This window comes from Pomacea canaliculata, linkage group LG6 (assembly GCF_003073045.1).
Source record: "Pomacea canaliculata isolate SZHN2017 linkage group LG6, ASM307304v1, whole genome shotgun sequence".
NCBI lineage: Eukaryota > Metazoa > Mollusca > Gastropoda > Architaenioglossa > Ampullariidae > Pomacea > Pomacea canaliculata.
Window position 1 is genome coordinate 29,409,434 of NC_037595.1, and position 26,316 is coordinate 29,435,749.

Consider the following 26,316-nt stretch of genomic DNA (forward strand, 5'->3'; position numbering starts at 1 on the left):
TTACAGCAATCATATACCCTTTGGAATATGATGAGTTCGTATGGTGCACAATTTTTGTTCGCTTTACTTTTTCTTTTGTTTTTTCTCCGCAATGAGCATTCTTCTGAATGGATACCTGCGCATTACAAATCGACATCATCATCATCAATGTATGTTGACTGTGACCCCTGTAGTTCAAGGACGAAATGTTTTGCTTATCGTGAGCAGAAAACAATTTGCTTCCGAACAGATGTTGTCTAATAACATGAAATAATTATCGTCATTTCGGGATCACATAGAATGTGGACTGTCTGGGATATTGTAGTGTGATGCCTATCTGGTGGACCTTCTCCACTTGCCTGGTGTCGGGTTTCTGGGAAAGTTCAAAGCTTTTATCCTGTGAACTCTGGTGTTGAAGCTTCAAAGTACACGAACGTTCAATTGTTCACAATTGTTCAATTGCTGCACGTTTGCCAGATGATTCATCATAATGCAAGTATATTGCTCAGCAAACGGGAAAACAAGGGCAGTTAACTGCCTAGTTTGATATGTTGATACTTTTATTGTTCTTTAATTCCTGAGATGTGACAGAAGGATACAGAGGGAAGAATGTCCGACAAACTGAGACCGATCAGACAAAAATAACGAGACTGTTTTAAGGCGATGTGCAAAATAATTTAATTAATAAAAGTGTTCAGTCTTGCTGGAGTAATTTGCAGACCTCTGTCATGTCCCAACGTGCAATGCTCTCGTGGCACGTCAGATCACGCGGAGCTCGCGTGCCAGATCACGGCTGACGTGAAGCTGCGCGTGACGCGTGAAGGAACGTCATGCACGTGACAAGTGGCGGCCACTCGTGCAGCTTAATGTCGGATCACCGTGTCCCAGCTCACCTTCCACATTCCTCAGCCTCGTGACCTGGTGTTGTGACCACAATGCAGCGCCACCACAGTGTACACGGAGTGTGTAGGTGGACTGCTGTCTGCCGAGACCAACGAACTTTTCTATTGTTAGTCTCGGCGCCTAAACAAAGAATGGGACTAAACCGGAAGCATTGTACACAACTGCCTCGTTTCAGTAATCTAGAAAAAAATCATCTGCCAGTAATCCAGTAATAAAGTTTGTGGTGAGTACTGAGTACTACTCACACCAGGGAGATAAAACAACTGTTACTTATTTTCGTCGCTGCATTTGTGGATTTGTGTCTGCAACTAGCGAACGATTTTTGGTAATTCTTTTAAAAATTCTGTCGTGAGCACTAATGCTTCTTCGATTGTGGTCTACGCCTGCTTTGTCCCGAAAACTCTCAACATTCAAAGAAAGGGAAAAACCACACAAAAAACCTCAAACTTCAGAGTGCTCAACTAGCCTTTCTCCATCTTGTCTTGCCTACCAGACCTTGCTCTTTTCGATAATGCTGTGTCTGTATGTTTGTTCGTTGATGTCTTTCAGGCTATGTATCTGTTAAATGTTTATTTCGAGTACAATTGTATTTTTTTTTTGTTTTATTGAAGTTATATACCTCAGTATAGCTAAACCTACTTTTCATTGCTAAATGCACATACAACAACAATAATAAAAATACTAATATAAAGCTTATTTCATGGCCGGTTGCTCAGCTTCCATTAGACCTGTGATGGACTGCGGTGTTTGTTCTCGGTGTCCTTTGATCACGCAATCACATGCCTGTAGAGCCCACGGCGACTGGGCAAAATAAAGGCCGCCAGGGGTCGCAGGGTCTAGAAATGCAATTAGCTTCGCATTTACATGCATTGACTTGGGGCTGCCTGTGGTCGAGGGCCTCTCACCACCCTGTTGTCACAGCATCAACCTACCACCGCCATCCTCACCCCCTTGTTACCTACACCTCACGTCATCATCTCGGCGAGAGAGCGAGATTCTCGTCGGTGGACAGCATCTCGCGTGAGACTTAATGGATTAAGGTGTGACGTTGGTTACCGCCACCTCCAGCGCCATGTTGTTTTGGTAAGTCCTTAAAGGCCGAAGTCGAAATGGGCGTGTTTTCAAATGGTTTCGCCCGTGCGACACGGGTCAGTACCGGCGGTCAGTCTTCCCTAATTGCTACCCTGGCCCCGAGGCAAAGTGGAGATCGCAGCTGCTTCGTCTCCGGGTCCCGTTTGATGGTTTTGTGTGTCTCTTCCATACATAAATAATGCCCATAAATTTCAGAGGGCCAACGGGGCCTGGGGGCACTTTTACGTGGAAGAAAAGGAAAATAAAGGTTGCTTTAATAAGCACATAATGAGATCTGAAAGAAAGAGAGTATCTGTTGTTTCTGACTCACACTATCCTTACAAGGCTGACGTGTCCTTAACATTGTCTGTAACTGCTGCCATCCCATTGGCTGCAATCACTTCTAATTGTCGCACGAGGCCAACACACCCAACTACATCGATTGTCTTTTCAAGATCTATAACAATGTTAGGAGAGCTTCTTTGATACTGTGTTTTATTTCAACGCCATATCAATACAGCAACATCGAAGGCATTTGTGAGGTCTATAACTTTCTCGCACCTTCCCTCACGTTCTCGGTATTTCATCGTTACGAATGCAAAGCTGAAGATTCACAAGGAATTATGGGTTCTCTGCTGTCCACCTGGTGTGCTGGCAGCTTGTAAAGCAGCCAAAGTATTACCCTAATTGTAAGAATACACCAGGTCTGGAGGGACTATGAGCTCACGTAATGACATGCAAGAATATATCATGTCGCGAGGGACTACGACCTGACGTAATTACGTGGAAGAATACATCATGTCTCCAGGGACTATAGCCTGACGTAATGACATGCACGAGTACAGACTTATCTACAAATTAAAAATCAACCTCAATACATGCAAGACTACAGACTATGAATCGGAACTTTGTGAACAGATGCACATCACGTGTTCGTGGGACCTATAAGCTCGTGCTTCCAATGCTAGGAAAGACACCCGATGACAGCGCCCCCTGTCGCCTGATCTCCTGTAACAGAAAGCCGCATCACACCAGTACTTACCTCCCAACCATTATTTACTGACTATCGCGACTCTCACTCGCGCCGCGAAAACAAAGTAAACAACTGTAAACACACGCCTGGAGTTATCTGTCTTGACAAGAGGAGATAAGACTTTGCTGCTTCTCCGCCAGGGGGCAGCATGTCTTGATGGTGTACCTGCGTTACCTGTATTTATGAGCGTGTTGTGTCAGCTAGTGGAAGCCACTCACACGTGTAGCAGGTAACTGCGTGTGTCGGTAGGAAACAACAAAACAAAGACTTTGGTGTGACTGCGTGTACAGGAGAAGGAAGAAAGAGTAAAGACAGACAAGAGGCCGAGCAAATGAGCGCATAAAGGATGATCTGATCCTGATGTTGAGCAATATTTGACATAAACTCGCCATAAATCCTACTTTTTTACTTCCCTCTCTGCCAGCTTACTGCGCCGCCTCATAAAAACAAGATACTTTCGAAATATTTAGATAAGTGCTTTTCCCACAAAATTGTCTGTTAAGCTCCACTTACACTTTCTGTTGGCTCCTTAGTAAAGGTGTTTTTCTTTAGCCGAGAATTGTTCTCAGGATTTCATCTTGAAAAAAACTAAAACATAGCTGAGGGGCATGTACAACGTCTCTCAACCATTTTTATTCTTCTCTTTCCTCTCCTAAACTTTCTTTTTTACTTTCGCTCTCTTACGCTAAATTTACTTCTCCCTTCTAAGTCCCATCCTCTCTAACTTTCTTTTTTTCTTTTTTTCTCATTATCAATTTCAAAGACTGAATTATCTTCTCTAGAGTATGCCTCGCCCTAAATAAACAACAGTTGTCCCGCACTGGTTTCCTGTCTACAAAAAGTGAATGTGGAACAAAAAGTATATTTGTAATGGTTCGAAGAACCTCACATTGCTGGAATACTTCGTCAAGCCTCTCCTCGTCTTCTACATCCACCCACACGGAGAAAAACAAACCCGAGATCCCGCTCCGCCCGGAACCCGACACCTGGATGCCGAGCCTGACGTTTGTGGGCGAGTTTGGCGTTTGTGGGCGAGTGGGCATCGTGCTGCCAGTCAGCCCCAGCACTCTTTCACATTTAAAGACACTTTTTTGTGTGCAAAAGTTACCTTGGATACTAAAGTCGCACACAGAGACACGCGCACATGCACGCGCAAACGCTCACACAAACAGCTCCATAAATATTAGAACAATATTGGCCCACAGATTACCGAAGCAAATTAACCCTTTGGTGAGTGAGGTAATGGCACTTTTCTCTAGGGAAACGTTTATGAGGGCGATGCCTATCTCTTTTCCAAATCTCGGTGCAAAACAGCAAAGCCAGCTTGACGAAACGGGCATCGAACCCGTAACCCTACAGATTCGAACGTCAGTACTCTAACAACTCGACTGTTTCTCTATTAGAGGTGGCGGTGTATGGCAAAATAAATCATAGGATGGTAATGACATAGTTAACCCCACTCACATCCATTTTGCCATCCTCTCTTTTCATTCCTTCCTTGCTGCAAGGGTGGTCGAAACACGAGGAAAAGGCGATGTTCTGGGAGGGATGAGCAAGCTCCTTGCTGCGAAGCCACCGCCGCGAGAATGTTCATTATAGTTATCACCTGGGCGAGGAAACAGGCGAAGACAAGAGAGATGTTTACATTTTTCTTCTGTTTTTTTTTTTTTTCTTTTATTTTAGGCGGTGCTGGCGGCAAGCTCCGGGCTGCTCACTCCACGTGCACGTCAACCTCAAGCTGGTGGCCGTCTGTCGGTGTACAGGGTGGGCAGTACACCCGCACCTTGCTAAGTCGGGTAGCTACGCCTGCACTGTGCTAAGCTCCAGGCTTTACCTAGTTTGGGCTGATGTGTGATTTTGCGTGTACTAACCTGAGCTCGTACACAGCTTGTGCTGACGTAGTAACTACGTGTGTAATAACCTGAGCTTCCATCGTATCGAGTTGATGCACTAAGCCAAGGGTTTTCTAATCCTGTCTACTCGCTGATACTGTCTTCTGCCTGCCCTGAGATAAAGTTCTTAGCTACCCTAAGCACTGAGCTTAGACTGGCAGCTACGCCAAGACTTAACTAAATCCTGTTAGCTACGAGTGAACTTGAAAAGAGAAGTTTCTATTACAGTACAATGTAAGTGGTTACTTTAAGACCAGCAAAGTGTGGGAGGAGATGTACTCGGTTTCCACCAGTTTAGTGCAGAAAGGTGGCACATATATGAGAAAGGAGCTGTAAACACAAACAGGAAAAAAAAATAACTGACTACCATTCACTATGCAAGCATGCACGCCCTGATGCCCATCTCTTCCACACACACACCCGCCACACCACCCACAAACACCCACACCCACCACAAACACATACAACCCCCAGCCACACACAAGGACCTATGGGGGAAAACTCATCACAATCCATCATCGATTATGAATATATTCTTACCAGACGAACGACATGAATGGAAGCCAGAGAAAGAAACGGAAGGCAGAGAGAGAGAAGGATGAGAGAATGGACGAATACATGCATGCAGGCAGACAGACAAACCAACAGTAGCTACACACAAGCACACAGAAACACAACCCAGAATGACTACACGCTCTCATAAGTGTGTTGCACAGTTCCAGACCGCCATCCCGGGGGCTTGCCATCATCCCCCGTCTGCTGACCCGAGAGGAATGAGAAGCAGGTTCTGTTCAGCAGGCTGCGTCTACTACAACGCACTTGTTGTGTCGCCGCTGACGTATTTACTTCAGATGCAAGCGATAGCAGTGATGCTGTCATGCCCTTTCCTCGTGCCGAACCCTTTCCCTCCTCATCCCAACTTTCTCTCCCAGTTTTTTTATTTGCTTTGCATGTGATGAGCAATAAACAAAACGAAGAGAAATTCACCGAAGACTTCACAAATATCTGAGCGTTCATTGAGATGCCTGGACAGACCACCCCGCCCTCTGTCGATGCCATGAACTCGATAACAGGACAACTCTTTACATGTCTGTTGATATGTTGTGAGCAAGGTATAAAGTGTAAGAGAGGAGTGATAAACAGGATAAACACACACACACACGTGTAAATACTGGAAAGTCAAGTTGTCCCACATAGATAATGATCGTGGGTAAATACATTCACGGTTATCATCTTTCCAAGCCCGGCATGCCGGTGGTGGACGCCTTCAAACAAAATATTTTCCTTCCTGGTCTTCCACTCACGTGATAGAGCCACGAGTACGTCACAGATATGAGAGCATGTCACACAGGTGACAAAGCTACAACATGTCACACAGGTAACAACCCTTCACACAGGTAACAACCTGTCACACAGGTGACAACCCGTCACACAGGTGACAAAGCTACAACCTGTCACACAGGTAACAACCCGTCACACAGGTAACAACGATGAAGCACGTCTCCAGGTAACAACACTTATCTTTGCTCTTCAGACTCCTAGACGAATAACAGACGCGAACACGACGGTTGAAGTCTGGCAGGTGAACGAGCGTTGGGGAAGCGGGTACTTGACGAAGGGGGGAAGGAAATGACATTTTCTAAAAGGAGCTTCTCGTTTTTAAAGTTCTGAGTTGAACAAACGCCAGTCTGTCTAAGTATGCTCTTCAGGTCTTCCTAAGTAACAAGCGTGCTCTCATTTATTTATTTACAGATGTGTCACTGTGGTTTCATGTGGTCCCATGAATGTGTTACTACTCTGTATCTATGGAGATTGTGTATCGGGTACATGTTTTTTTGGTGTGACCTCAGTGGAATGCTCAGACAAATATTTTTTCTAAATTGTGGCAAGTCTCTGCATGTGGTGCACATAACAACTGTAACATGTATTCACCAAGAGATTCTCATGCAGCAGCCTTCACCATATCTGTAAACAACATCATTTAATATCAAAACAAATCCTATGAAAGTGTATTTCAAATTCTTCAAACATCATAACTAACAATTTCAGAAAGCTCAAAACATAACCTGTGTTTAAGAAAATACACTATTTAAAATCACACATTTCAAAACATCTCAACTCCATTAGGAAATATATATTTAATTTATATTTAGAAATTGATAGACCATGCGAAGATACTCATCTTCCACCCCGCTTGACTTCAGCAGGGTGCACAAGTGTAATGGAGGTGGGAGTCGAGTTACATAGCCGGGTGGGACAGCAAGAACAATCTTGCCACCAACATAGAGAAGCACAAGACTCCATGTCAGCGGCTGGCAAATTATGAGAAGATGAAATTGAAAGAGGCAAGAGGAAGATTGGCAGGATAAGCAGCACGAGAAGGTAAGCGCAGAAATTGAGAAGATCCGCAAAAGACACGAACAGGGGAAAAAAAACCCCAAAAGAAATGTCGGTGGCGGGTGGTGAGCAGGAAGAAACACGGGTAGGGGGCGGGAAAGCATGCAGAGATCGCCGAGTTGTAGAATATTCTCCAAGAAGTCAAAAAGCCAGGAGATAAAGTCACACTCCCAGCACCCACTCCCCCACTCCCCCACACACTTACTTCCCTCAAACCCTTATTTCTCAACTCGGGCCAAAAGTCTGGCACATGGGCTGGCAGCGGTAGTTGTCGAGATCATGGCGGAGTCAGGGGTCTGTATCGATTCTCCATCCACATCCACGTCCAGCTGGCCGCCAGCTCGCTTCTTCCTCCCTTCCTCTCCCTTCTCCACTCTCACCCTTTCCCACCCATTCTACTCTCAACCCACCCTCTTCCTCCATTCTCCTTCCCTCCCTCCTTCTCCTCCAGCGCAGGCTTTTGCAGCCAGACCGCAAAAGTCAAGTGTTCCGCTTGGTGCTGCGGCCATTTAGTTTGTGGCTAACGTGATCAGCCCTATAACCAGTGATGAAGTTTCCCTTCGCGTGCCGCTGCTTATGATCTGCCCCTTAATTACACGGGTGCCGCCAGCGCTGGACCCGCCGGCTACGATCAAAGGTCGATCGGCGGAGAGCCAGACGCTGCACCCGGTAGCAGTGAAAGGACGGGATGGCCGCTGCTGGTGGTGGTGGTGGTGGTGGTGCTGCTGCTGCTGCTGGCTTTAGACGTAGTCGGGCTCGCGACCATAGCAGCATGGCTATTTCTGATCAGATGATGGTCGGGGCGATTATCGGGGGTCTGGCCTGCTTCACATGTGGGGGTGAGGTGGGGTGGGGTCGATTAGAAATTGCCTTTTGCTAGTTCGACGTGTGGATGAAATTTCGGTTATCAGGGTGACGACGATCGATGAGCCTCGAACGATGAAAAAAAAAAATCAGGTATGACGGGAAGGTGTTTATGATGCTTGATGAAGCTGGTGTATTAATTCTCGCGAGTGTTTGGGTCAAACTAGGGTTAATGAAAATTAAGCCTACCCACCCAACTCTTCTTGATAACAGACACCCACCTACCCTCCTCTCCAAGAAGTGAAAACATAAAGTGTGTGTGTGTTAGGGTTAGGGTTAGGGTGAAAAGAGTAAAAGAAAACAGCACACAAATAGTGAAGATGCTCTTCAGTGAATGAATGAAAGACGAGATGGCCATCTGGTGCTACTGGAGATATCTCTAATTAAGAATTAATTAGTCTACACAGGATACAAACAAGAAATCCATAACTAAGAATACCGTGACCAGAAAGTACAGAAATTCAGGACAATGAACGAGAAGACACTGATGCATTCATCCATAATATATTTTTACTCTGTTGACATTAAAGCAATATCGGATCACAAAAATATTGAATGTAATTAAATGAATGAGAATCGATCTTACTTCAAGTCCGTGAACAATGAAGTCGGGGGTAAGATGAATGTATGTAGGAAGCCTAGTTTGGTGGTGTCTCCATTCTCACCTGTTCTAGCTTTGCCAAGAAACTGTTTCTCACCTGCTCAATATACTCGTTGTGTCCAGGTGCTGGACAATACATCTTACGCCACGAACAAGTGAACACTGTGATCAGCTTCACAGATTTATATACACGGATTATCCGTGAACAGTTCCCCAGAAATAAATGTGCTTAATTATCTGTCTGCATAAAAATGGTAGAAGGGGGCGGAAGGCAAGTCTCGATCTCTAGAACCGTTCAGGCCCAGAAACGCGTGACATTCTAAAATATGACAGAGAAGGGTTTTCACACTACAGTACACCATCATTAATAATGTCAAAGTCCCTAGGGTTACCGTTGGACCCATTTTGTGCCATTTTATATTTTTAGTTTTTTAGGATATATCGAAAGAAATTTTGTTCGTTGTGTAGCGCAAAATTTTGAGTGACAAACAAACAAAAAACAAAACAAAACAAAACAACAGCAACAACAAAACAAGAAAAACCAAGAAAAAAAACCCACAAAAAAGCAACAAAAAAAGTACAAAAAACAAAACAACAACCACCAAAAAACAAAAAAACAACCCCAAACAAACAAACAAACAAACAAACAAACAAACAAACAAACAAACAAACAAACAAAACGAGGAGCTTGAAAGAAAGGTGATTGTGAATGACATGCTCACACATTCTCTCTCTCCTACTCACCAAACACACCGAGGGTGGTGGTGGGTTTCACTCCGCATCATTATTCATTCCACGCTCTAACAATGGAATGATCACACTCGCTACACAAGAAAGAGGGTTGAAAGATGGAGAATGATTTAAATCCTTTAAAATCCAACACCAAAAGATGTCGAGTAAGAGAAAAACCCTGCATGCACCCCACAATATTTGTGCCAGTGTCATGCTTGCTAAGCCAATGACGTCAGTAACGGGTGGCTGGGGGAGACAAATGGCGGCCTACAGGACAGGAAGCACCGGCTTCAGGAATCAAGTTCCACGACCTGGGCAGCTCTTGACAGACTGGACACCACACACAATATGCGATCACTCAAATCCCTCCTTTTGTGCACACTACTGGAAAAAAACAAGTGGTCTGAGCTTGCTTGTTCTATCTTTTCTTCTTCTTTCCTCACTCCACCCACCACACACACAGCTTCCTCATTACAGACATGCTCATCTCATGTAAAAATAAAATGTGTCTTACACGAGTAAACTCACACATTCACTATATGATATTCTTATTATCTGAGCTTGATGTTAGTTTAGGAGAAAGATTAAAAATAATAAAATGGATGTCAGAATAGCTAAATATCGACAGTCCGTTATTACATCTGTCAGGACGCAGGGTGAGAAAATGGATGTCATTGAACTCCGTGCCTGATGTGTGGAGTTTAATAACAAGCCCAGTGACAGTGGCCCCATCGGGGGTAAAATCTCTCAGTTCAACATGTGTAATGAGTTTGATCACAGGATGTGTAGTAGCCATGATCACAGCGGATGTAGTAACCGCGATGAAATCAGAGATAATAACTGATCACAGCAGACGTAATAACCTGGTAGTTAAGTTGAGGTAAAATTGCTTCCACCCAAAGACGATTTTGCACTGTAGGGGATAAAGAAGTAGGGAATATAATGAGGGGGATGGAAAGAGTGAAGAAAAAGTTGTTCTGTGATGCCGAAGGTATTTTTTAATGTTGATGATGTCCTCTTCCGGTAGTTCTTTGCTCATTGACTCCAGGAGGCCTGCTAAGCCACCCCAGGGTGGTTTCTAGATCCTCCATGTCATATTGTTTCGATATTCTAGACTAGTATTTAGGATAGTATAAAACAGTTGGATCTGAGGCCTGTAATTTCTGTTGTAGCTTTCCCTGGCATAGAAATAGAAAGACATTTCCATTTTCCATCCATACCAGAAGATTTCACTTTCTAGACTTTTATTTTTAATGGGGATTAACATTTTCGTACTCAGGTATCATTTTTGAGTATTTCAAAGATTGTGAGATGGTCCTCGAGCTAATCGTGTTTTAAAAAGATTTTATTGACTGTTCTATTTCCTCGACAGTAAATTGGACCTTTAGAGAGGTTGGCTTGTCATTGGGGGCCGTGGGCATCTTTCTGTCCTTTCTCTGGTGTAATAACCGTGACATGAAGACCTCACACTCTTAGTCACACCCGGAATATGAAGTTGTTTGTTGCAGACATAATCAACCGGATCATCTCCGGAAGAGTCCGCTGCTGCGGAGGAAAGCGCCGCCTGCGGTCGTCAGGGCCACAACTCCAGAGACAAGGGAGGGAAATGCTGGGAGAGAGGAGGTGGCAGGGGAACAACATCCGAGGAGAGAAAGGAGAAGCAGACGCCTTTAAACATCAGCCCCGAGTTAACCACATCAAATCCTTACTTATGACTGCCTTTTCATAGACAGATAGACAGACAGAATGAGGAAGGGAGAAATGGAGGAATCAGTGGGATTGAGGCCCGAGGCAGGGCAGTAATCTTACTTAATCACACCTTTCAGCGGCTAGGGACCCATGAAAGTCGGTCTCAGTCACTTTTTATCACCAAATCAATTGCTTTCGTTTCGAACAACATTGTAAAAGTTACATTTAACCTGTTGTTACAAATGTCCTCGGACTGATGCTGACCTCGGGGTCATCATAGGAGTGAGCAGATGTAAGTGCAGAAAGGGGAAAATACACGAGATAACGATAGAAGAATATAGGAATTCATCCAGAAATAGAAATATGTATACACGATACTAGTTTAAAGAACATACAAAAAGTTTTTACCAAAATCTAGGATTAAAAACAAAAGGTTGAAGTTCAACGAAGCAGGTACACAAACAATCTGTTTAACTAACCACCACGTGCGCTGTGTCCAGAAACAGATGACTGCGCCTATTTGTAGAGGGAATTCAATGTCTCAAACTTGTCGGAGGTGTATTAAATATTTTCAGTATGTTTTATTATTATGTCACGCTGTTAGAGAAGTATCCTCAAATTGCTTTATCCAATCAGAAAGAAGTAAAAACTTCGACAAGGAATGTCTACAGATGCACATAATCATCATAGATGCCAGGGCTCCCTTTGGATTCAGCCCTTTGGATACAATGGTGTGTCCGGGGTGTGACCACCTCATGTCCATGGCGATGTTTAGAAGGAGTCTAGAGAGAAGAGGGGAGAAATTCATTCATATAGTGTATTTTGTACAAACTCTGCTTCGCCATTCAATAAACAAAACAAAACCTCCGAACATTATCTCCAGGTCAGTTGTTTCCATGACGACCATCAAGTATTCTTTAGACCAGTAGCACTCAACGAACCGGCTTATGATGTACTTTTTTTTTGAAGGAAAAAGGACATGTGTGTGTGTGTGGATAGTCACCTCTGTATGTTCGACTGCATCAATATATTTCTATTATTTATGTAGCTCTTAAAGAAATTCATTGTCTCTAACATCAGTCTCATTGTTTTTCCTTTTTTTGTTTGTCTTTTCACGCCCTTTGCTACTTTCTCGAACTCCCCGCCCCGCTCTGGTTTTGCATACTCCCGATAATTAACCGAGCGTAAGAGGATCAATACAAAAATTCTCAAGAATTAGAACAATGGAAGACAGGAAATGAGTGAGTAATTAGAAAACAGGGGAAGAGGTAAGGGTGGGAGAGGACATGGGAAAAAAGTGGATGCGCAGGCACGAATGTAATGGGAATACATTGCTAAGTGGAACTGAGGAAAAAGTGAACGAAAAACGAATCGATGACGATGAAAACGAGGAACATTCCCTCGACCAACATTATTTTAGAAATATGTGCTGAACAACGATAATGCTTCTATTGTTTTAGGTAGTGATGGTTGCAAGTCTAGAACACTGTGTTTTAAATTTATTAATTTTCATTTCACACACAGACTCTCACAGGTATGTTTGGGGTGAGGTCGGGAAGATAACTGGTGGCACAGTCTGGGGATCTTGTAATCAAGCCCTTTGAAGTTTGTCCATTAGTCGTGGAGATAACAGGCGTGCCATGTTTTCGAAATCATCAAGAAAACGATCAAATATATTTTTGTTGAAGATTTTGTCATTGAAATGTCATGGCGAGATAAGAATTAATCAGTGGGTTACTTTTGTCTCGCCTTTGAAATTTCTGCCCGCAAAACTGTTGAGGAAAGCAGAAATAGTGCGTGAGCAATTAGGGCCAAGATGGCGGTCAAGGGTCGCCATGTCACTTCCGGCGTTGTCGTCGGTCAGATTATCACCGCACTCAGGCGTGGGGCGAATTCCGCAGATCGGAGGATAGGCTTTTCCCTCCGATGTTGTTTTATCGCTGAGTAAGAGAAACAGCTGGAGTCCAGCTACACAGGGTGGGGCTAACCCTACAGGAGTGGTTCACGCGTAAGACAATGGTTAAATGCTCATAAAGTGGGATTAATTAAGCTGACTGCTACTATTTTGTAATTATTTAAACTGTCTGCTGACATCCAGCTATAGTCACTTTGCTCTCATCATAAGTTGTGAGGCCCTGGAGAAGATTTTTCTCGCTTGGCTGTCCACATTGTCGTCACCCGCTTTTGAACAGCACCAGTCAAACTTTGACTTGCCTCCAGAAGAGATCGCTTGTTCCCAGCATGCCCTGTTTGCACCGCCTAACCACTCGTGCCCTGCTGCTCCCTCCCTCGCATTACCTGCTGAACGCCGGTAATAACGGTAATAATCGTAATGGCCTTTTTTTTTCGTGCAAGTATTGCTTGATGGCTTCTTTTCCTCGGCGCAAGAAGGAAAACACACCCGCCCACCCCGCGCCCACCCCAGTTCCACTCTCCGAGCTCTGTTGGCAACATCGTAGCTAGTCAAATTAGTCAAGGCCAATTAAGAGCTGTATGTGGCTGTATTTACGAATTTGCAAACAAAACTAGCAGTTAACAAAAATATTAGATTATATGCTTGACTTAATTTTTTTTACAATTAATGGACAGGGTTGTCAGGTTAGTGTTAGGTCCATTCTATCCTCTGCAAACTGCAAAACAATGCTGTCTGTTAAAAAAAAAAAGTTTACAAACAGCAACCTCTTCCAAGACTTTCAAGTTCAGAAGGTCTCTGTCTCTCATACATGATGAACAATGAAATGAAGCCGAAGTGTGAGATGGGTGTATGTGGTGCGTTAACATAAATCTTTCCCTTCCAAAGTCCAAACGTGTTTCCCTGCGCTGAGCTTCAATTTCCGGGAACCAATCCTAACCTGTCAGAGATGAGAATCCCAAAGATGGGGAACTAAAGCTAGAAAGCTATATTAGTGTTTTTCTTCAGTTCCTCTTGTTTCCTTGTGTCAGGTTACAAGACTAGCATCCAAAGACTGGTGTGTGTGGTTGGGGGTGTGTGAAACTTTGACAGGCTCACCCTCACATTACACTAGGCTCACACTGACACTCATCACAGTTTGCTATCAAGTTGCTCTCTGTCTCATCATGGTCTACTGGCTCAGTTGCTGACAGTCATCACGGTCTGTTAGGCTCAGTTTTCAACATCAGAGTAAGTTAGACAAACTTGTGTCAGAGGAGTGAGCGGAAGGAAGAGGACACACCGGAAGCCTGATGCAGGTGGAGATTCCAATGTAGTGAAATCATCACTTTGGTGCCAGAAGCCAATAATTTGTTAAAGAAGGACTTGCTCTGGCACACCTGCAGGTCAGCTTGACTTTCTATCCCCACTTTTATTTTTTTTCTTTCTACTCTCTCCTTTTTCTCACATCTCTCTCTCGTCTGACATCTTTCGATCTCCACTGATATCTTGAAAGTATTTTTGGTATTTTCATGACGAGTCACATCCATTGTCACAAAATCTCTAGCGAAGTCTGCTGATAAGATAATGGTAAACATCCGACATTTGTCTCATTGTTAATCCTCTGTGCATTTAGCTCTATGTGATAAGAGAGAGAGGCAGTGACTTTGTTTTAGACATAAACATGTATATGTGTGTGAGAGAGAGAGAGTGAAGGAGAAAGTGTACCTGTGTATGTGTGAGAACGAGTGCGTGAGAAAGTATGTGACAGAGAAAGTGTATATTGGATAGCAAGTATGTTTGTGAGAGAATGTCTGTGCAAGAGAGAACGTGAGAGAAAGTTAAAAAGAAAACAGTTAAGTGTGTGTGTGAGAGAGATGGTGTGTGTGCTTATATAAACGGGAAGAGAGTGTTTGTGCGCGAGTGCGTGAAAAAATGTTTACTAAGAAAATGGTAAGACAGAGTGTATATTTGGTTGTGTTTGAGTGTGTGTGGGAGAGAGAGAGAGAGAATAATAGAGAGGTGAAAGTGTGTGTATGAGAGAGAGAGGGAAATAGAGAGGGTAAAGTGTCTGTGTGCACGCGCGCTTGTGGTCGTGATGTATGTTGTCAGAAAACGTGTGCGTTAAAGAAACCAGGTGAGAGAGCGAAAGAAACTATATCATCAAAGGTTAAAACCTGACCGAAAAAATCCACAACCAGCGCGAACAATACAGACAGCAATGACATTCTTCCGGTGGCTGCCATCATGACCTCCAGAGAGATAAAAATCAGGACGATGCGCAGACCGACAAAAAGGAAAACTGCGTGTGTCACTCACCTCTGAAGCTTCAGAAGATCTTTCAGCAGAGTCTGTATGGTGATGACCGGTGCCAGAAACTGCAGGCCTCCTCTCCCCTGCTGCTTGCGCTGACCTCGCCTCATGCCAGTTCCCGGTACATCCCCCCTGCTCCACGAACCACTTGCGACTCTCTCCACCACACCTGTCTCCAGGCCGCACCAAGACACCCGCCTGTGTGACCTGCACTGTCGCACCTGTCCGCAGCTACTCCTCACCTGGCGATCCGGCAACGCTCACCCTCGCTCTCACCTGGGGCGCAGGTATCTCCCCCGCTCGCACCACACACACCTGCCCTGTAGTCGCTACGTGAGGGGTCAGTCCCTGGCAGAGAGCAGATACGAGGCAAGCCAAGATACAGTCCAAGATTTTTCTGGCGTCTGTAGTTGCCGCGTGCTTGCAGCGAAGCGTAGTGCTGCTCGCTGTCTCCCACCTTTTATAGCATCGAGTGACACAGATTCGTGTCCAACGCCTCGGCAACTCTTTGTAGCCGACAGTCACAGCAAAGACACTGCTTTGTTTCCCAGGATTTTCCAGTTTTATTTTACCTTCTTTCAGTTTTTGTTCTGGGGTATGATTCCACCGTGCGTGCAAATCCAAAAGAGAATGGAAATGAAGAAAATGAAGGTGGCCGACGGAGAGATGCTGAGTTGCTGTAGGGGCGGCGAAGTTACTGCGAGCGTTGAAAGAACTTCTGCAGTCCCGTTAGAGGTCGTCAAGGGAACAGGTAGGCGTTCGTTCGTCCCACCCTCCTTCTCGCCGCAGTGCTGTGCTGTACAGCGTGTCCAGCCCTCGCCAACTCTCGTGTAGTATTACGTCTTTCCGCCGCAGCACCGCAAGCGGCTAAGTGACACCACCACCGTATATCACACGATGTGATTGCATCAACACGCACGCACGGGATGGACGATGCACACACTTACACACACTCACACAAACACACATACACACAAACACACGTGCTTGCTGCAAGATACTTCCCCACCCCTCCTCTCCTCGTCTTGCCTCAGCTGCCGCACGCGTGCCGCACGATGTGACCAGCTGTAACGCGGACGATACCAACTCACTGCATCGATGAGACGCAGAAGAGTCTCCCGGACATGACGTGCAGCACAACAGAGCCGCCGCCGCAGCAGCAGCAGCAGCAGCCACCCGAGCTTTGCGTGGGGCGGAGCAGCAACCGAGAGAAAGAGAGATAGTGGTCCGGCACTGCTGTCACGCAGACAAGCCGCTATCACACATTATGAGGTCTTATTAATTTTGATGCCAACGAGGTTTGCATCTGCGGCTGTTTTACGGTTTCTCTCATCGCTGACAGATGAAATGAAGAGAAGAGATGCTCGGTCCGTCAGCTGCACAGCACGGATTCCCTGATTGCAGATGACGTGCGTGAAGTAGGGGGATCCCCTCCGACTTGAACTCCTGCAAACATCTCACCCGTTTATCTTGTCTTTTCCACGTAAACAAAGCGGGCGTGGCCAAGTGTTATTTAGGGATCCTGAAGAGTCCTCTGGAAACGGGGAAGCCAGGCATCAGCCCTGAACCACGGGGACTCGACTGCCAGACTCACAAGAGAAGGAGAGACTCACAAGAGAAGGAGAGACTCACAAGAGAAGGAGAGACTGTGTTCAGGGGCTGCCTGGCATCTCTGGCATCGGTGCCGACAGTCGGTGTGGCGGAGCTCGGCACCAATTTCGCATATTGTAGCTGCGGAGGAGGACTGACTGTAAATGCCGGTGGCGCCATGACACACGAAATTAGTACATCGACCGGAGAGGGGAGGAGGATGGGGCCGTGTGTTCATCATTGATTACTTTTCTGCAACTTCTTTAGAAGCCATGTGGAGAAAGATGATCTTGCTATCGTATGTAAGCATGCGTGAACAAGCACTCATCCACATGCACACACCCACATGTACATTATTGGATGAATTCGTGTCAAGTTACTGGCTGTATGTTAAAACTCTCGCCCTTTCCTCCAAAAATAAACTAAGAAAATCAAAGCCACTTTTCAATTTTGTATTTTGCTAAGCATTTCAGACTTGTGGGAAAAATGGAAAAAAAAAACACCCAGAGACATATTGATATAAAACAAATGTTCCCTGGTGTTCTTGGTGACCCTTTAATTAGCTTGGGGTTTGTTTGTGACCTCCGATTCCTTACTCACTGGCTGACTCGAGGTCGTAGCCAACAGTTACAAGATGAGTGGAACCTCAATTTGCTCTAGGCTATGTACATAAAATTTGCTTGTCGGCCGTTTGCAGTTAGAGAGCAATTATAGCCACGTATATGTTTTACTTCTTTTGTTGACTTCTCTGTTAACAGTCTTTTGAGTTCTCTGCTATGTCGGGTATCTCATCGGGGTGGGCAGACAGTGGCAAGTCTGGAAATGACAGAGTCCTCCTCGTGGCAGTGGCGGCCACCGTGTTTGAAGTTGTTTACATTACTTACAGAGTTTGGATAAGATAGATGCAGAGCTGTAATCGATTTCTGCTGACCAGCTTCAATGAACCCGCGCGGGAAGACAGGAAGGTTGGGAGGGTGGGTTGAGGGTCTGGCTGAGGAGCGAGAAGAGGGGAGCAGGGGAAGGCGGTTGCGAGGGAATCCAATTTCCTGACGTCGGGACACTTGTGGGTATTGCGGGTGTGAGAGGCGGCCTGGGGTACACGTGTGAGCGCGGTGTGCGTGCGTGTGCGTTAATGTGTGTGTGCGTGCGTGTGTGTGTGTGCACGTGCACATGCTGTCTTGCTCAAGAACATGTCAACAAAATTGCTGTGTTCCTCTGGGGAAAACATCTCCACTTCTTCACAAAAACATTAACATAGGAAAGACGAATCAACTGCTAAAACTATTTGAACTTGAATTTTAAAACTCAAAGATACCAGACCTGACTCAGACAAAACGTAAACAAAACAACAAAATTATAAGCTCCTCCTAAATATCAAGGACAACTAAATTTCCTTTCACTCCTTGCCAAACTAAAACATTTCACCAGAACAGGATATAATTATTCATCCTGTACTAGACAAACCCATGACCGAGAACTGTTTAATAAGGGTGTAGCCCCGTAATAGAATAGGACTCAAGTTTACATGTTTATAGGAGTTCATCCAATTTAAACTGCTCTGTTTATCTGTTTAAGTCTTCCCCTATGTCTGCTTTAAACCGAAGTTTTTTTTTCTATTTTGCCTGCTTTGGACCATCAAACACTCAGTTTACTTTCGATATGTTAAGGTAATTAAAATGAGTAAATTCAAAATAGAACAGCAGGATTATTAATCAACAATTATCTATGCAGAGCAAGCGTGACAAGCCTAAAAATAAACAATTATCTGAGTGCTGCTTGCTAAGGAAGCGTGACAACATCAACAATAAACAATTATCTAAGTGCTGTTTTCTGAGCAGGCGTCACATGACCAAAAATAAACAGATATTTGAGTGCTGTGTGTGGAGCCAGCGTGACAAAACCATTAATAAACAATTATCTCAGTGCTATTTGCTGAGCAAGCATGACAAAGTCAAAAACAACCATTATTTCAGATGATCTTTTTAAAAAAAAATTCTCCACCGATCAGAATTACTGTTTGAACACTTTGGACAGAAAAGGGAGTAGTCACGAACTCTCAAGCTCGTGACAGTGTCGGTGCGGAGCAAATGTGTTGACCAAGTGATCGAATGCAAATCTGTCTGATGCAGACGACACCGACAACGAGCACCAATCTCTCACCCTTTCCCACACCCACCAACCTGAAGCAGACGGTCTGTGGAAATGGCTCACTTGTGCCTGTCATTAGTCTTCGGGTATGGGACTCTCCCCGGCGACAAAACCCTCGACACTACCGCCCGACGATCCCACATCACGCAGTAACCGTGTTTTGTTTATTTGTCTTCTCTTTTTTTCTCCATGAAACCATTTCTTTGAGCTTGTATTTTTTTTTTCGAACACGAAGATTGGAGGCAGCGATAACAAAATGATTTGTGCCGTTACTGCGAGGATGGCAGCGGTGATTGCTGGAGGCCTGGATGGCGTGATGTTGGCGGTGGTCGTGATGAGGGTCGTGCGGTGATTACTGCTGTGTTTCTACCCCTCCGCCAGGTCGGTGCTGGCCGCAGGAAAAAGTCCAGAAGTCGGTGCAGTGATTTCAGCATCGCACCCTGCTGTAAAACGAGATTAGTTGTGCACGGGGCGCAGACCCTGGGTGCCAGGAATCAAGGGGTGGAAGGGAGCTGAAGATTCGTCAATACTCTTCGAGAAGTTCTGGCGGGCTGGAGACAGAGAGGAGGTAGAGAAGTGGAGTGATGCCGATGTGGAAGAATGGTCGGCAGAAAAAGAAGGGAACAGTTAGCTTTCAGACTATTACAGTTTCTAAGAATAGTATCGAAGGGCAAATGTAGATCATGGGCCAGAGAAAGCTTAATTCAATCTTGGATAGAAAATCAGGGGAGCAAGAAAGTAAATTAAAAAAAAGCCAGATAAAAGTATCTTCAAAGAAACAGACGAACAGCTACGAAGGGAACATTGGACGTCTTTCTGTTAATCTTAAGAAAACTTTTGGCTCGTCTGGGGGCTGGCACGATGTCAGTTGAAATACTGGCTGGTGATTGTGTAGTAATGAGGCAGACGATAAATGATAATGACTTCACTAAGTCCAACGAGAACAATAAAGCTTTATAACAATAACAATCTGATTTTTTAAATTTTGTTTTTGTTCGTGCAAGTTCATGTCTTCGAGGACATACACTCATAAGAAGCGAATACTCACCTTCACTACCTAATGAAATGCATGTGGTCTAAGCAAAATGATTAGATGAACTATGTTCTCATTAAAGTGCATGCTGTCCTCATACTTGGAACTCCACAAAGCAGCAGGAGAATGTGAACAGTGGATGTTTGACGAGCACAGACAGAAAGTTCTTGACCAGGCTCAGGCAAAACTTCGCCGCCAGCAATCAGATGAGTTTTGTGAAGCTCACCCCCTCATCACAGGCAAGTTTGTCGAAACACCATCAGCAGCCTGGCAAATTGACTGACTGCGGCAAACTTACTTGTGTTCTCAGTAAACTTCAAAACTTACAAACGCCGCCATTGGACTCCGGCAAATTTACTGGCCCGGCGAAACTATTCTGCCAGACTCCAGAAAGTTTACTGGCCCGGCGGTCTGCAAGGTCTTTTTGACGTTCGCTCTCGTCCTGCTCTCGTCCTGTTCTCACCATGCTCTCGTACTGCTCTCGTCCTGATCTCGTCCTGTTCTCGCCATGCTCTCGTTCTGCTCTCGTCCTGCTCTCGTCATGTTCTCGTCCTGCTCTCGTCTTGCTCTCGGAGTAGAGGTTATAGGTCCCGTGCCGAGGACCTGGTTGATTGAACAGGTTGTTAATATCAATGGCGCGGAACATCCGGTGGAGCGATGGCGGGTGGTCGTTTGATGAGGACAATATTACACTTGACGCACTCTGCCCTCTGCTGCCCTATCAACATTAACTTCCCCACAGATTTGAATCAAAGCTTATACGAAGATTCGTTTTGCGGAAGGCGTTTATTATGCGTAGTTCAGCCAGTCAATAATAATTGTTTTGCTCTACCAGTCTTTCCTGATTTATGAGAATATATTTTAAATTTATTTCTTTTTGCGTTGTTTCGTTTCGCCTGAAAGTCGGTTCGTGCTCTGTTTTCTCATTCCTAGTCTGCCTCACAGTTCTTTCTCTCAACGAAAGTAATGGAGCAAGAGAACCTTGGCTCCTAGGTATGGGACTATGCTCTAAGTATGATTGCTTTCGCTCATGCACGAAGCTGTGTTCTCGTGCCTGCACATGCACGTGCGTGCGAGCATCAGGCAAGAATTAAATGAGATCGCAAGACATTTTTCATGCGATGGGACTTATCAGACTATTTTTGTATAAGAAGCAATATTCACAAGAATATTCGGACAAATGCACACAGCTGCGGGAAGTGTGAGTATTTCACGTGTATAAGAAAATAGACAGAATGTTTTCCTCCCCTTCTTCCCTCTCCGTGTGAGTATTTGCATGTGCATGTGTCCACGTGGTAGCTCATGGAGGTTCACGTTGGTGTCTGGTGTGTTCACGAGGCCCCAGAGGGTAAAGGAGGAATTCAATGTTCCTGAAGGGATTGCTGATTCCTCTGCATCTACATTCGTGTTCTTGTTTCTTTGACCACCGCTTGCTCCTCGTCTGTGCTGCAATGAGTGTACAAACATCTCGGCCCTCCACCCGGTAAAGCGATAGGGAGGGTTTGTCCTGGAGACAAGCAGCGTTGGCGTTGTGAGCATCGCACGATGACTGCCGCTACCTCCCTATGACGCCTCCCAGGCTGTCAGGGAAACAGGGGCACACGTGTGAAAACAACCCTCTCACCTTTCCCCCTCCATCCCCCAACTGTGCTGTCAAAACAGTCTTGGTGAAAGCTTTGACTACCTGCCTGAGTTCTCTTTCTCTCGTCTCGGCAAAACGCTTTTTTCTCTCCACCCTTCCTCCCTCGTGCATGTCTTCTCTCGTCCCTCTTTTCTGCTCCGCTGGTATCGGCTCAGTTGTTCCGCCTGCAGCTGCCTCCTTCGTTTTTTTTTTTCTCCCGTGACTCTTTTGTCTTCATGCCCAGCATACCACGCGCTGAGCATCCAGTGACGTCATTTCACGTGACTTGGAAGCCAGACTGTGGAGAATGATGTCACGTGACTTTAGCTGGTCAAATATATTTCTCCATGTAAAGCAACAACACTTTGGCCACGTACAGCAATAATTATTTCTCCTTGTGAAGCAGCAGCAGTTGATGGTTATTGTTGTTGTAAAGTAACAGTAGTCCAAGTATCTCTCACAGTGTAAAGCAATAACAGTTGATGGTCCTTCTCTGGTGTGAAGTAATTAATAGCAACTGATGAAGAAGTTGTAGTTGAGGTGGACTGTGCGATATAAACCACCATCTGATGAAAAACAATACTTTTCTGGGGTTTTTTTTCTCTCATGTTAAGAGTGTGTCGACTTCTCCTGCTCCAAGCCCAGAGTACGGTTGGATTTCGTCGTAAAAGGCGCTCCTTCGTCCCCCACCAAGAATTCCACTGAATAAACATCGGCAACGAGGCCTTTTATCGCCAACGATGGAATAGATTATCGACGTCAGCAAACTGGATCCTCCCTACTTCCTCCCGCAGTACATCGGTGATGGCTTTTCTGCCAACTCCATGTCTCCTTTTTCATCTTGTGACCATGAGGCTAATGGAAATCACCCCGTCCAACCCCACAGCCCCACAACCCTCCCCCTACCCTTGATGTTCCTCCACTTAGAGGACTGGTGTGGCGCTGGCCTCGCTTGGGGGGAATCGATGATGTTTATGATGGAGCTCTGGCCGACATGATGTAGTGAGGAGATAGAGCTTGTGTGAGGAGTCAGCTTTACAAGTGGACGGATGTCTCCACAGATGAGATTTTTTGAAGCGAACCAGATGTGATTAGTTGTATAATACATGTGAGGCCATAAATAATGAATATTCGGGAGCTTTTCCCCTTCAGATTTTATGATGAAAAAGTTTGTTGAGGTGATGAAGAAGGGAAGAAAACTTGTAAATAAACATAGCGAAGGAATATTTTGTTAGTTGACACGTTGGTGTTTTCTTAACTTTTCGAAAATTTCGATTATTGATAGCTAGTCTTGACATTGTTCTTTCTTCTTCATCTTTGTGATTATTTCGGGGATCTTGTTGAGTGTAGGGAGCTTGCCTGCTGACCGAGATATTGCGTTACATAAACTAACATTATTTTTATTACTATTACTAAAATAGTCAGAGAAAGGAAAACATATATAAATTCTATATTCAGGAAAAAAGGCGGAGAGATTTATTTTTAATGAATTGATTTGTTAACTGAATCACAAATAGTAAGAATAAGCCCAGAATCGAGTCAGCGACAATAAAAATCATAATAGTTTCAATAAACTAATACAAATATAAAACCTACGAATTAAAGTGCTAATTAGCATGTATAACTTAGATTAACATGTGGATTAGTATGAGTATACAGTAGCAGTTCCCATTTTAAAACTGTGTGAATACAAGAGGAGACTACATTCCTGAGTTTCCATATTGACTTACTCGGTTCCACACCTGAAGAAGACCTGAGGCCTCTATCAGTTATTATTGAATCTGGTTTTGTAAAGGGCTTTTAATCCGCCTTGATTATATGAAAATGGCAATATACAATTATTATTATTTAAAATTTGTCAGTTACAGAAGGACAGACAGAGCGATTGAAAGTGTGAGAGTAAGACGCCATCAGGTGAAAGAGTGAAGACCTTGGAGTGGAGGCTTCAAATGGCCCGTGGCGCCCTCGCTAAGTAAATGGATTTCAAGAAAGTAAGGCACCAGGGCCCCACAAGAGATGAACAGGAAGCCCGTGACTTTACAGCGAAGTAACAAACACACATTAACCCTCATGACCCTCTCTACTACTGGGGCTGTGTGGTGTTTTGTTCGCTTGTCGCTGTGTGGCGGGGCAGATAACTCTGCAGCTTGTTTTCTCCCTTGGTATACTATTGCTTATAGAGCCAGGGAAACACTTCAGCGGCTGATGTGAGAACAAAACGAATGTTTGGTCGTCGTCACAAGCACTATACTTTCCTTCTCCCTTTCTTCTTGATGATGATGATTATCTTTTTCATCTTCTATGTCTGATCGTTAGCTACAATCAATGGGAATACATCAAAGTCTGTTTTTATAAGACAAATAGACAAAAAGGATCAAATTAATAATCGAAAAAGAGATAAAAAAAAAAACTTTCAGAGGAGAAAAAGAAGAGAAATAACAAGACACCCAATATGCTTTCAAGGGTCCCCTAATGACCAGCCTGTAGTGCCAGTGTGAGGAAATGTAAACGAGGAGATATTTGTCTTCAGCGACCTTAACTACAAATCATTATTAATTTTCCGACAAATGCATTGTTCGGATAGTACGGTCGAGGTGCTTGATCAGAGGTATTGGGTAAATTCCACTGAACAGAGGGAAGTGAAGCTGAGTAGACTGAGCAGACGGGGCGTGGGGCGTGGAGTTGTCTGCCGTTAATGAACTGCCTTTGAGAGACCGGGGGATAGGGATGCTCCAGAGTTTTGCATTGGTTAAAATTAGGTTCGGAGGTAAGGCTGATGGCTTCGCGTGCCATTTATTCCACACTGCATCAATTTGTTCTCTAATCTCATGCAAACTGTGTACATTAATATCACATATGTGACTCGGGGAGGCGGATAGTCGAGTGTTGGAGGACTGGTGGCCAAACCCGGAGGGGCGGAGGTTCTGATGCCCCTGATTCACAGATGTCGGGAATGGGTTGAGCATGATGAAGGAGAAGAGATTGGAACTGCCCTCACAGAAAGCTGGCCCCCAAAAAATGTGAACTTGGGCACCTCACTTCCCAACGATTGAAAGAGAACGACTTCACCGTTATAAAACTCTTCTTTTAATATCCCCGCCAAAATTTAAATAAAATTCTGAGTTTTCAATTCATTGAATATTTTTCGTGGATCCGTGTGTTGTGTGGTATATCTATATCTCGTTTGACTGCGGGAGACTTCGAGAGCGTGAGGTCCATTAGAAGCGGGGTGGGGAATGTGTAGCGACTGAACAAAAATAAGGATTAGAAAAGGAAGAAAATACACCAGCACCAGCAGCAGCAGCAGCTAATGAAACGTCCAAGCTTCGTTTCGTCTGGTGGAGACTGCCACAGCAGGTACACCAATAATGTTTTTTATCACCGCCTCTTTCCCTGAATCTTATCTTTTCCAGAACCATTTTTTAATTCTTTCTTTTACCCGAAAACTTTAATTTTTTGCCCTTTTCCTTGACCTCTGTGCAGTTCTCTCCCTTGATACTTTCTTCTCTCTTTTTTGTCTTCCTTTTTCATCTTGACTTTAATTTTAATGCCTGTCTCGTTACCCTTCCCTTTAGTCCTTCGACGACCCCATCTTAAATCTGATTATTTTTCTTCCCAGTTACAGATTTTTTTTCTCTCATTTCCCCACGAGTTTACTCCATCATTTTCTCCTTTTCTCTGTCTACCTTCTTCGATCCTTTGCACCAACTCCTCCCACTGAGTTAGCCTTTGTCTGACCCTTCAAATTTGGCTAACCCTCAGCTGATCGGGTGGACACTTTGATGTCAGAACAGGACATCACTGATAATTCCTATGAATAAAACAAGGTCTGCCATCTTACTAGACCTATGTCGCCCAATATAAGACCTCCTTCAAAAATTTTATAGATGGCTGTCGTGTGACAGTTTGCCACCAATCGACAACTTGTCCGGTTAAGAAGACCCAGCGGGATTCACTGAGATGATTACTCAAACTGTCAAACAGAAATGACATTGTTGATTAATGAGCCCAGCACTGGGTTCTCGTCAGACAGCAAAATGTTCCCATCCATGGAGCCTGACGGACAGGAGAGTTGTCTAAAATATAAGTAGTTAATTTAAGGCTACTTGACCGTTTCGAGTTAGTCATCTAGTTTTTCCTCCCGGCATAAATATGACCGTAATCTCACATTCTGAACAACTCCCTATGTATGGGGTTGTAAATAGTAAAAGAAGATGAAAGACATAGTTTGGTATCGAGGAAATTCGGGGATAGAATGTCCTCCCCTCACCCCACCTTCTCACTTATGGTCGTCAGGGGGAAACTCTGGGCCCTGATTGGCCTCATCAGCCACATCCGAACCCATCACCACTGACACTAAACCTTTAATTTGATATTAGATAGACGAACGAACGAAGGACGACTGTCATCCCACTATTTCCGTGTAAATTCAATGAGTCTCCCGAACATTCGTCTCTTATTTAGTGGATCTGGCTGTTAATGAACTCACAGGGCTTCAGGAAAAAAATATTTCTCTTTTTCTCTTCCGTCTGTCTTTTTCCGACATATCTCTCTCTCCA

At 44.6% G+C, this 26,316-nt stretch overlaps 1 protein-coding gene across 16 annotated transcripts in view; it reads right to left on the reverse strand.

Moving 5' to 3' along the window:
- Nucleotides 1-16,389, reverse strand: part of LOC112567359 (CUGBP Elav-like family member 2) — a 113,801-nt gene extending 97,412 nt beyond the window's left edge. For 4 of the 16 annotated variants that reach the window (XM_025244044.1, XM_025244049.1, XM_025244043.1 and 1 more), the window contains exon 1: nt 15,372-15,949. In XM_025244044.1, coding sequence (XP_025099829.1) covers nt 15,372-15,475 — 104 coding nt within the window. In that variant the 5' untranslated portion in view covers nt 15,476-15,949. Of the gene's footprint in view, nt 1-15,371 lie in introns of all 16 variants that reach the window. The other 12 variants (XM_025244054.1, XM_025244052.1, XM_025244048.1 and 9 more) reach the window with 9 other exon arrangements.
- Between the last annotated feature and the right edge of the window lie 9,927 nt (nt 16,390-26,316).